General features: G+C 33.9%; 2 protein-coding genes across 4 annotated transcripts; both read left to right on the forward strand.

Annotated features, from left to right (window-relative positions):
* Window positions 1-591: 591 nt before the first annotated feature.
* On the forward strand, window positions 592-3578 carry LOC111441556 (3-oxoacyl-[acyl-carrier-protein] reductase FabG-like). The gene is made up of 5 exons (XM_023078599.1): window positions 592-797; window positions 876-1013; window positions 1107-1306; window positions 2868-3097; window positions 3183-3578. The coding sequence occupies exons 2-5, from the start codon at window positions 922-924 to the stop codon at window positions 3459-3461; spliced, it is 801 nt and encodes a 266-aa protein (XP_022934367.1). The 5' UTR covers window positions 592-797; window positions 876-921; the 3' UTR covers window positions 3462-3578.
* Window positions 3579-9931: 6353 nt separating this feature from the next.
* On the forward strand, window positions 9932-11664 carry LOC111441438 (probable WRKY transcription factor 75). 3 transcript variants are annotated; one of them, XM_023078426.1, is made up of 3 exons: window positions 9932-10379; window positions 10851-10992; window positions 11238-11339. In XM_023078426.1, the coding sequence occupies exons 1-2, from the start codon at window positions 10042-10044 to the stop codon at window positions 10981-10983; spliced, it is 471 nt and encodes a 156-aa protein (XP_022934194.1). In that variant the 5' UTR covers window positions 9932-10041; the 3' UTR covers window positions 10984-10992; window positions 11238-11339. The 3 variants fall into 3 exon arrangements, with proteins under 3 accessions (XP_022934194.1, XP_022934195.1, XP_022934193.1); XM_023078427.1 differs by having other exon boundaries at window positions 11246-11339; XM_023078425.1 differs by lacking the exon at window positions 10851-10992 and having other exon boundaries at window positions 9938-10379; window positions 11280-11664.
* Window positions 11665-14633: the final 2969 nt, after the last annotated feature.

The following is a 14633-nucleotide window of genomic DNA, read 5'->3' on the forward strand; positions in this document are numbered from 1 at the left end:
GCCATTATATATATATATATATATATATAACTTTTATCCCAACTACCCCTATCTTAAGTGTTTTTTATTAATACAACCAATTAAGTATCGGGTACACGTCAATTATTTTATTATTAATTTTGGATGAAAATCGTTAATATTTTATTTTAAAAATATCCTTTAATTTTTTAAAGTGTTTAAAAAATATTTTTACATTTTTTTAAATTTTTATTAATATCCTAAACTTTTTTAAAAACTCCAAAAATACATTTAAAAGTTAAAAAAATACGTTAATGTCACCGCTACATTTCAAAAATATTCATAAATTTTCAACATTAACATTAGAAAAAGAGATAATCTAAAGTATCAATAGCCTGTTTTCGTCCATATATTAAAGGTAATAACTTTTTTTTAATTTTTTTTTCCTTTTATAATGGTTACGAGTGTTTATGTTACTATTAAATGTTATTATAGAATTAAGTAGGTGCGATGAACGGTATGATTCACTTATTAGAATCTTTGAGATTTCGTGTGAAAATGGTTGATGTAATTACGGGATTAACTTAATATGAAAGAAAAATATTGGAATCAAATGAAAGTTTAAATCTCTTACACCTAAGAGCGAGAGAGAAGAAGAGTTCTTCAAAATTTCTTGGGCTTTCAACGTGATGTAAAAACCCAAGAATCATGAGAATATTTTAACGCAACCAATGATGCACACAACGACACTCCTGTCAATCTTGTGACCAGAGTTCTGTGCCAATTTTCTCTTTAATCCTTCATTGTTCTTATCAGGGTTTCATCGGTTTTCGGATCCGGTACGCTCTTCAATTATTTTCGGTCTTCTTCTCTTCATTTTTCATCGATTAACCGGTTCTTCGATGATCCATATGCAGAGTTCAATTTCTAACCCCGAATCGAAGCTCCATTTGCTTTGTACACATGGAGAGAGCTACCAAGAACGTGCTGCTTTCTTCTAATGGGGATGAGATATCCAAGAATCTGGCTCTACATCTGGCCAAAAGGGGTTGCAGGTTTAGCATTGAGCTTTGATCTTACTGCCTTTTTTTAGATGAAATTTTTGGTTATTGTGTTCTTTCTTTCTTCTGTTTCATTGTTGTGTTTAGATTGGTTTTGTTGGGAAATGAGACTGTTCTTCGTAGAACAAGTAAGGAGATAGTTGAATCCGTAAAAGGTGTCCTGCCGATTGAGGTTGTTGGCTTGGACATGGAAGTAGAGGGAGAGGCGGATTTTAGTGAGGCTGTGAACAGGGCTTGCAGTATTTTGGGCGCTTTGGATGCTTTTATTCATGCTTATTCTTATGATGGTACAGCTTATCTCTAACTCTTTCACCCATTTTCTCTGTTCTCCATGCTTACTCTTACTTGTTTTAGTTTTTCTATTGCTTAGTTCATTGTTAATTCGTCTCTAAACAGAGATTTTAGGCTCTTGTTTGGACATGATTCGATATTTGAATAAAGATTTAGCCTCTTGTGAAGATTGAATAGAGGTTGTAACAAGCCAAGCCCACTGCTAGTAGATATTGTCTGCTTTAGTCCATTACGTATCGCCGTTAGCCTCATGGTTTTAGAACACGTCTACTAGGGAGAGGTTTCCATACCTTTTGTAAGGAATGTTTCATTCCCCTCTTCAACCAATGTAGGATCTCACAATCCACCCGCTTGGGAGCTAGTCTGACTATGATATCATTTGTAATAGCTCAAACCCATTGCTAGTAGATGTTGTTTGCTTTGGTGTGTTACGTATCGTTGTTAACTTCACGGTTTTAAAGCACGTATGCTAGGGAGAAGTTTCCACACTCGAATCGATGTGGGATCTTGCATAGATTTACATTGTCAGTTCTTTGAGAGCTTAGGTTACACTATCTTGACTGGTCTGAATTATCGGTTCATAGTTTGTGGTTAACTCGATGAGTGTTTGGTATCATTAATGCTTGGAAATATAGTCTACAAATGACCATAAGGAGTCCCTTTATGTTAGCTTCATTTGGTTTACTCTTGAAAGAAGTTGGTCCTGAAAGTAAATGGTGAATCAAAAAGCCAAATGTCTTGAAAGTACCCTTTCTTAATGCTGAACTTCTGCAGGTCCCTTCCTTGATTCAATGAAGCACCTTAGAATTACTGTCCTTTTGTCTTCTGTAAACTTCTTCACAATGTTCGTTCAGCTCATAACATGCAATTAAGAGAACTCAAAATGTAACTATTTTAGTGATAAATTGTGAGATCACACGTCAGTTGGAGAGGAGAATGAAGCATTGCTTTTAAGGATGTAGAAACCTCTCCCTACCATACGGGTTTTAAAACCTTGAGGGGAAGCCCGGAAGGGAAAGCCCAAAGACGACAATACCTTCTAGCAGTGAGCTTGAGCTGTTACAAATAGTATCAGAGCCAGACACTGGGCGGGGGTGTGCTAGCGAGGACGCTGGTCCCCTAAGGGGGGTAGATTGTGAGATTCCGGAGAGGAGAACGAATCATTGCTTATAAGGGTGTGGAAACCTCTCTCTACCAAACGCCTTTTAAAACCTTGAGAGGAATCTCGAAAAGGAAAGCCCAAATAGGACAATATCTGCTAGTGGTAAGCTTGAGCTGTTACATAAACTACACTACGGAAGATTGGAAACCATTGGTGTGTATGTTTACCATCCTCAAGTATGGATTGCAGTCTGTCAACCCAGTTAGAGAATGCTTCTTAATGAACTGAGTTTGCTTGTAAATTTAGTGCTATGTGGAACTGTTAGCTTATGTGTTCTTGAAGATATGATGCTTAGCTCCTATACATGATAGTGATAGTTAGAAATTCGGGACGTATAGCTTCTCCGAAAGCTATCATACTGTAAATTATGTTAAACTGCACGACGTTTGAAGCAGGTCCCATACAAGAGGCTCTACATCTATCCGAACACGAATTCATAAAGATTGTTAAGATAAACTTGATGGCTTCATGGTTTCTGCTGAAGGCTGCTTGTCAAAGAATGCGAGACCAGAACTCAGGAGGCTCGGTAATTTTGTTAACCTCCTTGCTTGGTGCTGAGAGGGGACTGTATCCAGGAGGAGCTGCATATGGATCGTGCTTGGCAGGATTACAGCAGTTAGCTCGGGTAAGTAGCTTTGCATTTTGAAACCATGTGAACATGATCTGTTCTTAAAGTTCCTCGTTATGACATGAATTATGGACTTCTGTAGACTTCAGCTTTGGATGTTGGGAAGTATAAGATCAGGGTCAATGCTATAGCCCGTGGACTGCACCTAGATGATGGATACCCTGTGTCAGTGGGAAAGGAGAGAGCAAAGAAGCTGGTTAACGATGCAGCCCCGCTCGAAAGATGGCTCGATGTTAACGATGATTTAGCTTCGACTGTGATCTATCTAATCAGTGACGGGTCGCGGTACATGACTGGAACGACCATATTTGTTGATGGGGCACAGTCGCTTGTGAGGCCACGGATGCGCTCGTATATGTAGTCGTTATGTCTGGTGCACTTGGACATCTTCAGGTCATCAACATTTTGGGTTTCTTTTTTAAATTATGATTAGAAGCATCAATTCAGACAAATATATTATGGTATCATTCTTGTTGACTATTGTCTGTCTTTGTGATGTCCCACGTTGGTTGGGGAGGAGAACAAACCACCATTTATAAGGGTGTGGAAACCTTTCCCTAGCAGATGCGTTTTAAAGCCTTGAGGGGAAGCCCGAAAGGAAAAACCCAAAGAGGACGATATCGGCTAACAGTGGGCTTGGACCCTTACAGTTTTAAGGATGATTCCCTTATTGGATTATGCTTACATGGGTTGGAGGAAGTTTGACTAATCTAGTTGTGAGATCCCGCATCGGTTAGAGAAGGGAACGAAGCATCTTTTATAAGGGTGTGGAAACATCTCCCTAATAGACATGTTTTAAAATCGTGAGGCTGACGGCGATACGTAACGAGCCATAGTAGACAATATCCACTAGCGGTGAGTTTGGGTTGTTACAAATGGTATTAGAACTAGACACCAGGCGGTATGTCAGCGCGCTAGACTCCCAAGGGGGATGGATTGTAAGATCCCACATTGGTTGGAGACGAGAATGAAGCATTCCTTATAAGGGTGTGGAAACCTCTCCCTTGCAGGGGTATGTCAACGCGCTAGGCTCCCAAGGGGGATGTATTGTAAGATCCCACATTGGTTGGAGACGAGAATAAAGCATTCTTTATAAGGGTGTGGAAACCTCTCCCTTGCAAGCTGACGGCGATATGTAATGGGTCAAGGGTCGCGCTAGGCTCCCATGGGGGATGGATTGTAAGATCCCACATTGGTTGGAGATGAGAATGAAGCATTCCTTATAAGGGTGTGGAAACCTCTCCCTTGCAGGCTGACGACGATATGTAATGGGTCGAAGCGGACAATATCTGCTAGCGGTGGGCTTGGGCTGTTACATCAATGCTTGGTTGAGAGAGAAATAGAACTTGCATGTTTAAGAGAGAAATCGAGGCACCTGAGTACAAAGGTGAGAGGTCGATATTCGTTGTATGCATATAGGAGGTATTATCAGATTCTTGGGTACAAAGGTCAGAGGTCAAAACTCGAAATACGATACATATACAATCAAAGTTATACTTAGCCTAGAGTTCTCGAAGATATGGATATACTTGTGTTGAAAAACCCGAATATTTATTAATGTGAAAGAAAAAAACCCGTTCTCCAAAAGTCCGAATCGGCCAACATAAGGAAAAGACACAATTGACCTTACCCAAGTACATGGATTGGTTTTGAGTGAGGAAATGGTTTTGATGTCCTTGGTCTCCATAGAAATGATTGGAAAGTTGTAACTTTATAGAACTCATTCTTCTTCCTCATTCCTTGCTTGATTCTCCATTTGTGATATGTTTCTCATAAAGCAACACTTTCTCCTCATCAACGTATTGAAGCTTCGAAGCATCAATATAGGCACGGATCTTGTTCGAAGCTTAAACCCGAGCTTGGATCTTTATTTCTTTCGACCGAGGGTTGAATTTTTAGAAACCCAGGTGACCCCTTGAATCATATCGGAAGTTGTTCTTTTCTTAAAAGTTAAGTACATGTGATAATAGAATCTAAATAAAGTCGTATACAGAGTTTGACAAATATTTCCCGCGAGAAATCTGATCCTCAAGAATCTCAGCTCCAATCTTTATGAAAATGAATCGAGAATTTCACAGCGATGGAATAAAAGGCAAAGACGAGGATCAAAAAGTCTTCCCCGACCCTAGTGTACACCTAACCAAGATTCATATTAGCTAACCGATTCGAGTAAATCAACTCATTCACTGATAAATGTGTGGAAAACACTAAAACATTTTTCTTTTAATATTAAATGAAACCTTTTTTTTTCTCGACTGAACCATCATCAATGAAAGTTGAAAATATTTTGGACGTAACATTTATTATTTTAATTATTTTCATTTTAATAATTGAAATCGTTTTTCAATATTTGAAACTTTATATCTAAAATATCGTAAGGACTTACGAATGAATATTCACATTTATACCATACAATAAATTTCAAACCATTGGTTGACATTAACAACGTCATTTTCAATATTTTTTACCTTTTTTTAAGAGTAAAAAAAACCCTCAAATATAATTTACCATGCTAAAATCTCGTTCCTATAATTAAGTCAACGTCATTTTCATTTCTTTTAAATATTTCTTAGTCATCCTATCCTCAAGATCGCTCTCATTCGGATTTAATCTCGGTTCATTCATATACCCCTCATTAACTCGAGTATCACAGTAAATTAACTAAAATAAACAATTGTATTTGGATCGTTAAGTTTTGATCTCTAAACTTTGAGATTTATAAGTAGCAACAAACAGTGAGACTAACTACGCACAAAGACCCACGAGTACCAATGAACGATGAACGATGAACGATGACTTCTGCGCCCTCTGACGCCTTTCATTGAAATTATTATAAAGTTGAATCAAAATGGTTTGATTTTCTAAAAAATATATTAAAATTTTTAAAAAATCAATATATTTTGAGGACTGTTTTTTCAATCTGATACTAATGTTTGCCATTTCCAAACACTCCAAAATTCTCCATCTTCAAACTTCAAACTTCAAACCCACATGTTTTCTAAGATTCCATGAATCCATCCATTCATGAACGTGGTGGTAATCAAATCAAAACCCTCCACGGTTTTTTTTTTTATTTAATATATTCCCGAGCCGTCGCTGTCTCGGTTTTACTACCGTAGGCTCTAGAGAAGTCGGAATAGGAGAGCCCAATCTTGGGGTGGGCTTATTAATTAGACGCTTTCAGCAGTTATCCGCTCTGCACTTGGCTACCCAATGTTTAACGTGGGCACAATAACTGATACACCAAAGGTGCGTCCTTTCCAATTCTCTCAATGCTCTAACACCCACACTAGATATGGACCAAACTATCTCAAGACGTTCTAATCCCAGCTCACATATCACTTTAATTGGCGAACAGTCCAACCCTTGGAACATACTACAGCCCCAAATGGCAAAAAGCCGACATCGAGGTGCCATACCTTTTCGTCGATGTGAGCTCTTGGGGAAGATCAGCCTATTATCCCTAGAGTAACTTTTATCCGTTGAGCGACGACCCTTCCACTCAATACCATCGGATCACTAAGGCCGATTTTCATCCGTGCTCGGACCTTTGATATTTTCAAATTAAAAGTAAGTGTAAAACAATAATTTTTTTATTAGTTATTTTATCTTTTATTTCATTTTTTAAAATATATTTGTCATTAATGAAAAATAGAAGAAAATAAAATTTTATAATATTAAATATTATTAGTGATTGACTTCAAGAATGAATAATAAACATTATCAATTAATTGCATGCTCTAAAATAGGATAAGCCAATTATAATAATTATTTGACGTGACTACCTACCAAAGAAAATTACTACATTCACACACAAAAATTACCATACTATTACCGTTAATATCACATTTCAAAAATATTCATGAACATTTTAAACTAACATTAAAACATTTATGGATAATCCATGAGGTGGCGATAAACGATTTTCGTCCATACATTGACAGTAAAAAAAAATTTACTTTTTTTTTTTAATAAATGTTGAGGATGTTATTGTTAGTTTTAAAATTACTTTCCGTTTTAAAAAGTTTTGAAAATTTTAAATTTAAAAATGAAATAAACACATCATTTAACCATAATTTTTTTAAACGAAAAGTAAAGTAGGTCGAGTGTCAATTACATGAGGTTGGGACGATGTGAAATGCTTATTTGATTGGTCGGGGATCAGAGCGGATTCTTTATAGAGAAAAGCTATTTGATTAAGTTACTCGGGAGAAAATTCTTCCATTTAGTATTGGACTTATTCTTCGTAGACTTTTATCTTTATTATTTCTTTTTTACCTATATACACGCGACAACCGTGAGAAAAAGAAAACCAATAATGCAACCGAATTTGAAGTTTGTGCGTATATGTACATATTAAGTGATTGTGCAGCACTCAGTCTCAGCACTCACCACTGAGTGAATCAGCGAACTCAAAATTATTTCACTGTTAGCACAAACGACAATATGCGTAAACTTCTAACCCTAATTTAAAAATAAATTTTAAAAAATTAGAGCAGAGATTGTTGAAAGAGAGTTTAAGTTAACAAAGCAGACAATAACGACTTTTATAACATATAATTCCAAGGAAAAATAATTGACGACTAGTTACATTATGTATAGTACATTTTGAGTCATTTCATATTTCTATCGTAAATAGTTATGATTTTGTCGAAAAATTATATATACAGAAAATATAATAATAAAATAATACAACGCGAAGGCAATCCATTAATAAAAACATAACAGCACAGACAACACTAGCCGCCGCAGACATTCACTGTAATTAAAAGAATATTTGAGACACACAGACACGTGTGCCTCTCTTGTCTTTTTATTTTATTTATTTTTAAAATTTATTAAAACCGGTCCAAATTCATCGGCTCACACCACATGAATCATACCTTTTATTATTATTATTTATTTTTCCATTTTTTAAACTCCCACAATTTCTTCCATTTAAATGCTTTTTTTTAATCTTTTTTTATTTATTTAAACCCTATTTGGATTTATAACTATTTTATTTATTTATTATTATTATTATTCACTTTGTATTAATATTTAAAAAAATGTAAGTCAAGTCTTAAAAATTAAGAAAATTAGTTTCTAAAACCTTTTATTAAAAGAATTAGACTAAAAAATAAAATATATCATAAAAAAAAAAATTAATTAACGGTAGATCACCCAACATAAAGATTCACTCTTATTTGGATGTAATATCAGTTCATTCATGTATCTCTCATTTACTCGGGTATTGCACTTTTAAATAAACGTGTTTAGTAAACCGTAATCATTCTCTCGTTTCTTGATTCTATAACTCAAACGACTTAGACTATGCAACTCAAATCATAAAGTTACATTAGGGTTTTTTTCTTTTTTTGGGTCGGATTGAATTTTTAGAAAATTAAAAATTTTCGGGTTTAGTTGTGAGCCCTATCCAGGTCATTTATGTCACTGATGTCGAGTTGGGTCCAAAAAATTTCTCCACCGCAGCCCAATCTCCAACCGTGTATACACGTAACAAAAACTAAGCATTCCTGATAGACTTAAATCCTCGTAAATATCGCGCGTTCCAAGAAAAAACCAAATATTTAAATTTAGGGGATGAACCTAATTTGTTATATATATACACGACAAGAAGGAGAATAGAGAACTTACTAGTGAAGATATGGTTAAAAATGGAAATTCTTACCAAAGGTTAAAGTAAATGGAGCGATAAACGTAACTAAGTACGTCAAGTAATTCTATGTTTTTTCTTAAAATCTCAGTGATGTCGCTGTCCAATGATGAAGCCGCCTCCACTTTGTTGACCATTTTGCTCCAAATAATTTTTTTTTTCTCATTTTTGTATTTTATTTATTTATTTATTAACTTTATCTATTATAAATTTTTTAATATTACTTTTAAATTTGTTTTTTTTAATAAATAATTTAATATTTTATTAAGATTCAAACCTCTAATTTTTTTTTGTTAATGATTTGTCTTAAATAATCGAACGAGGCTCGAATTATCAATGACATAGAATTAAAAAGTTTTTTTTTAATATACACGAGCTAAATAATGACAATAAATTGATATCAATGTAGTTTAATGGTTAAAAAACGCTAATTATTTCTTTTATAAATTTATATGTTCAAATTTTGAGAATAAATATTTAAATTTTCAATCAAATTTTAAAATAAAGACTTTTTTACTTCCATTTTGATAATATTAATAGGAAATTCACCATAAATAAATAAATAAATATATATATATATATATATATATATATATATATATATATATATATATATATATATATATATATATATATATTGTGTTTTAAGCTTATTTTTAAAATTTAAATTTTAAAAATAAAAAATTATAAAATTTTAGCTAAATAAATAAAAATACTAAGTATATATATATATATATCCTTAAATTAAAAAAATATACATAAAAAAAACATTAATAATATTATGCTCTTAAAAATAATTTTTTAATTTTTTGAAAAAAATTAAACATTTAAAATTAACATAAACACTTTAAAATTTTATTAAAATTTTTTTTGATGGTCGATATAGGTATATAAACGGTCTATTTACACTTCACATATGATTTCTTTTCAATTTTAGGAGTGCCAACAGTAAAAAAGAACGAATTTTTTTTTTGTAAAAGTTAAAAGATATTAATTTTAAGTTGTTTTAAGTTTATAAATATTTATGAAAAACAATTGTGTGAATATTAATAGAGAGAGACCTAAATGTGTAATTCAACGTATTATTCCAAGGAGGGATGAGCGAATTTCCGTGGCGTCTACGGCACCACTGGCAGAAGCACCTATATATCAACTGTTCGTAATCTTCATTGTCCCAAATTTCTCCCTTTTTTTCCTTTTTTTTTTTAATTTTTTTTTTTTATTTTACTTTCTGCAAATCCCCAAACCCAAAATTAACACACGGATTACACAAATTCCCGGTTTGATGGAGAATTACCAGATGTTCTTCCCTTGCTCCAACGGCGGCGGACTGTCGGCTTATAGTCAACCCGACATCTCATCCGGCACCGCCTCTGACATGTTCCGGAATTTCCACGGCGGCGATCCGCAAGCAAGTGGGGTTTTGGGGCTTAAGACTGAGGTGGTTACGGCGGCGGTGGAAGCCGACGGGAACTGTGGCGGCAGCGGAAATAAGAAAGGGGAGAAGAAGGTGAGGAAACCCAGATATGCTTTTCAGACGAGGAGTCAAGTTGACATTCTTGACGATGGATATCGTTGGAGAAAATATGGTCAAAAAGCAGTAAAAAACAACAAGTTTCCTAGGTAATTTTTTTTTTTTTTTTTTTTACTTTTTTTTTTCATCGTGTTTGAGCTTGGGATTCGAATCTTTGGTAGATGATTTCATTGTTGAGCTACCCAATTACTCGGGTCGATGATTCAAATTTACCTAAAACATGTTTTATTGGTTGAACTATGTAGTGAACTAGTGACGTTTCAATTTTGATTTTTACTACTTAAGTAACTTATTTTCATAAAAAATTTAAAAATTAAAAACGACCCGGTTGAAAAAACGATCTTTTTTTTTTTTTTGTAATTTAATCGGGGATTAAGATTTAGTATGAAAATTAATGAAAAACAATTAATGTTCATGCAAAATTAAGATTATATGCTTAAAATATTAAATGATGATGTATAATGAATTATTAGCCTTAGTTTGATTATATTAATGTCTAATTAAGTAATCATTGAAACTTTTGATTTTTTTTAATTGATATAATTTCGTTTTGAAATTAGTATCGAGAAGACTATGAGAGACATAAGGATGTTGACGTGTGTAGCTATCAGCTCGTCATCGGCATGTTTGTTTGTTCGAGTATCAAATCGATTGGCCTACTCTCGAAAACGTGTACAAGTTGACAACAATTAGTTTTCATAAGTAGGATAGAGATATTTAATCATAGATATAGAATTTGAATTTACGTAACGAACAAGATTTCTGTCAAAACCCTAAAACGATCATGACCCATTTCTCGATTGTCTTAATATTATATACATATTGTTTGTGGTAGGATCGTGTCGGCCATCGTGCATTAGTAAATTATAAACTCTACTTGTTCTTGATTACGTATATAGATATCGTTTGTGATAAGTTTGTATATCACTACTTATTTATGTGTCGAGATTATGAGGTGTTTGTGTTGATCGTGAAATGGGTTCGTATAGGAGCTATTATCGGTGCACGCATCAAGGGTGCAATGTGAAGAAGCAAGTGCAAAGACTAACGAGAGATGAAGGGGTGGTGGTAACGACGTATGAAGGCATGCATACACACTCCATTGATAAACCAACCGACAACTTTGAACAAATCTTGAGTAGAATGCAGATTTACAGTACTCCTTTTTGAGCTCAACTCAGCTTCCGTTCCATTTCATAACCAAGAACAAGAACGAGAACGAGAACGAGAACAAGCTCAAGAACAATCAAATCATGTTTGGTTCTTCCTTCTTCACCTTCTCTGTTTTTTTTTTTTTCGTGTAGAAATAAATATATATACAAGTTTCTTCGTAATAATAATGGTAATAATATATCCATATTTCATTTTCGATTATTTATATTTTTTATTTATCTAACTAGAAAATAAATTTTATAAAATAATTTGAATCTCGTACCCAATAAGGATTTTTTGTTCAAGATTCCGTGTAAGAAAGATGAAAATGTCTCGTAATTTTTATTAGATATATGGGTTACTTCTTTCAGACTACGAGTAGATGGAAAGACGAGATCTTTGCTTTATTTGCTTCTAGATTGCTCCATCTGCCACCGTAAATGTAGAAAAAGAGGAAGCCAATCGTCCCCATTTTTGTCCCACCGAACAAAGATTGAATCCTTGTCTTTGACTGTTTTTACCCGAGGAGGCAAGTTGAAACTCTTTTTTCTTGAAACCAGAGGACAACCAACGGTATCAAGGTGACGAGCTTGAAGAACAGGTGTCTGTGATGTATGGGGGACATGCTTGTGCGCTACTAACGAGAATATCTCAGCAAAATCCTGAGCATTGTTTGGAAAAGTCAAAACTCCAAAATCTAACCTAAGAAATCCCCCGGGACAGGCCACAACCTCAGTTTTGAGATGAAACCTAGAGTTCGAGTTTTGAGATGGAACCTAGAGCACGTGAAACTCTAAAAGGTATCCAATCCTAAAAATCGAGATAAACCCAAATAGTGAACCATCTAGGAATTTATGTTGAGAATCCAACATAATAAAAGATAAAGAAATCTATTGGTTGTGATCTCGGGTGACAACAATAGTGCACATGAAGGTGAAGAGATATAAGCGGAGTAGTGTGAGGGTATTTTGGTCATTTTTACATAAGCACCGGAAAATCCAAATGATTTTTTTTTCCACCCCAACTCTTTTTAAAAAATAAAGATTATGAAAAAAATAAAAGATAATATAATAAAGATTAGTAAATTGCATACAAAAATCAAAAGAGTGAAGCTTTGCTATTGGGCCTCATGTGGCCCATTTAAATTATTTTAGTTTTTTTTTTTTAATAAAATTCACAAACATAAGAGAAAAAAAATTAAATTAAAAAAAATGTGCATGAATTATGAGTAAGGTAAATATAAATTAAGAAAATTACCAATACAGTTAAGAATACGAAGTAAGGTAAATTTTTAATTTTTATAAAATAAAAAGTTGGTAAGTAATATTATATAAATGATATGGACTTATGAATATTTTACTGCATGTTAGGTACAGTCGACTATAATATAAAGTATATTATTAATAATTAATATTAAATATGCATCCAAAAAGTGTCAAAGTTTAAATTAATGCCCTCCCAATAAAAAAAATGTCAAATTATAAAATTTTTAAGTCAAAATTAGGTCCGTTGACCATTATTAATGGTCTTTTTTTTCGTGGAAATTGACGTATGTTACGTACATCAGTAAAATTGACATAATAAAATATTAAAAATATATATCTATAGAGTCACGTCAAAACACTTCAAAAAATATACAATTTTTTTTAAAAAAAATGACTTTTAAAATAGTATTAAAACGGCATGAGAGAAAAAAATGACTTTTAAACTAGATACACTACTGTGTAAAGACTTAATACAACTGTTTCCCCACTCGCCCTGCATGTAGTACAGTCACCGAAGGAAATACTACTAAGCCTTCGGCATTGGCGCACAGTGGAAGGTGCCCTACTCCACTGATCCTGTCTCAGATTTAAGTAAACCACGACGAAAACCTTCACATCCGAGTCTGGAAACAGTGTCAGGCGTAAGGAGTAAGGGTGGAGCTTATTATATGTCTAAACGTCATACCTCAGTTTCGCTACTCCGCCCTGCACGAGGATAATGCAGTCACCGAAGGAAATGCCACTACGCCTTCGGCTTTGGCGCACAGTGGAGGGTGCCTCACTCTAAAAGGAGGATCCTGTCTCCGATGATCTACTCCAAACCATCGGAGTCGGAAGGTGTAAGGAGTATGGGATTCTTTGGTGTTAGTAATACCTGAAGGATAGGGTTTATTGGGGAGTACTAAGGTCTCATCGAAACTTCTCCTATTCAATGTTCTTTAAGCTATATGCTCAGTCGGGGTCTTAGAGTTAGACCAATCTCTCTAGTTGTTGCAATTACGTAAAGTATTTGAAAGTCGTCTTACACTAATTATGAGAAAAAAAACAACATGAATGTTACAATTCCCAATCGTGTAATACTGAACTAACACATCTTCATCGACCCTGTTTTGTTTTTTTTAACAAGTTAAGACAGCTAAACCCACCTAGATTCTATTCGTCTACATTATCAGATATGTTCGTGATTAACCATTTGCGATTTAAGAGGAAGGAGTCACGGACCGACCCTAAACAAGAAAAACGGAAACTTGGGGAAGCTTAAGAAAAGCTTTTTGGTTCCTCTAGAGATGCCAAAGGTATTGTAAATTAAAGTTGTTTAAAGCATAGAATGAATTCTGTCTAATAAGTATCTAAGAATTTTGAATTCTTTTTCAAAATTGAGATTCTTGGAGCAGACATTATTTCTTTAAACCCCTTTTCTTTCCTATAATTGATTGATTCTCTGTATATTTTACTATTCATTCAAGACCAATAAAATCTGTCCCTCCCTTTCCTCTTTCTAACCTAATCTCCCTTTCGACTTTTACGCTTAATGATATATGCTAAGAAAGCTTACAAGAATCTACTACATATATCATTAAGGTGCACATTCCTTTTCTGTAACTAATGACATAAAAATTAAAAGAAATGAATAAAAATAAGAAATACAACAATTTCTGTAGAAAAGTATGAAAAACGAAGGAAAAGTAGCAAACCAATTAAAACAAAATTTCGCTGCGTGAAAAGTTGCTCAAAGTATTTCTTAAAGTGGAGGAAAGATTAGGGAGAGAGAGATGAGAAGACCAACAGAGTCGAGCTTTTTGTTCCTCTATTTGCTTACTGGAATTGTGATGAGTCATCGACCCAATTTTCTTGTGTTTTTCTTCTAAGAATGTGACACTCGAATGAAAGAGAGGCATATGAATAAAACGAGACTACATCTAAATG

This window comes from Cucurbita moschata, unplaced genomic scaffold (genome assembly GCF_002738365.1).
Source record: "Cucurbita moschata cultivar Rifu unplaced genomic scaffold, Cmos_1.0 Cmo_Scf00004, whole genome shotgun sequence".
Lineage (NCBI taxonomy): Eukaryota > Viridiplantae > Streptophyta > Magnoliopsida > Cucurbitales > Cucurbitaceae > Cucurbita > Cucurbita moschata.

What these genes read in the sequence shown, in the direction of transcription:
- LOC111441556 (XM_023078599.1), top strand. Translation starts at nt 922, where the DNA reads ATGGAGAGAGCTACCAAGAACGTGCTGCTTTCTTCTAATGGGGATGAG. An exon ending in TCATGCTTATTCTTATGATG is followed by an intron (nt 1,307 to 2,867) that starts GTACAGCTTATC and finishes CGTTTGAAGCAG; the next exon opens with GTCCCATACAAGAGGCTCTA. An exon ending in GATTACAGCAGTTAGCTCGG is followed by an intron (nt 3,098 to 3,182) that starts GTAAGTAGCTTT and finishes GGACTTCTGTAG; the next exon opens with ACTTCAGCTTTGGATGTTGG.
- LOC111441438 (XM_023078425.1), top strand. Translation starts at nt 10,042, where the DNA reads ATGGAGAATTACCAGATGTTCTTCCCTTGCTCCAACGGCGGCGGACTG. An exon ending in AAAAACAACAAGTTTCCTAG is followed by an intron (nt 10,380 to 11,279) that starts GTAATTTTTTTT and finishes GGGTTCGTATAG; the next exon opens with GAGCTATTATCGGTGCACGC.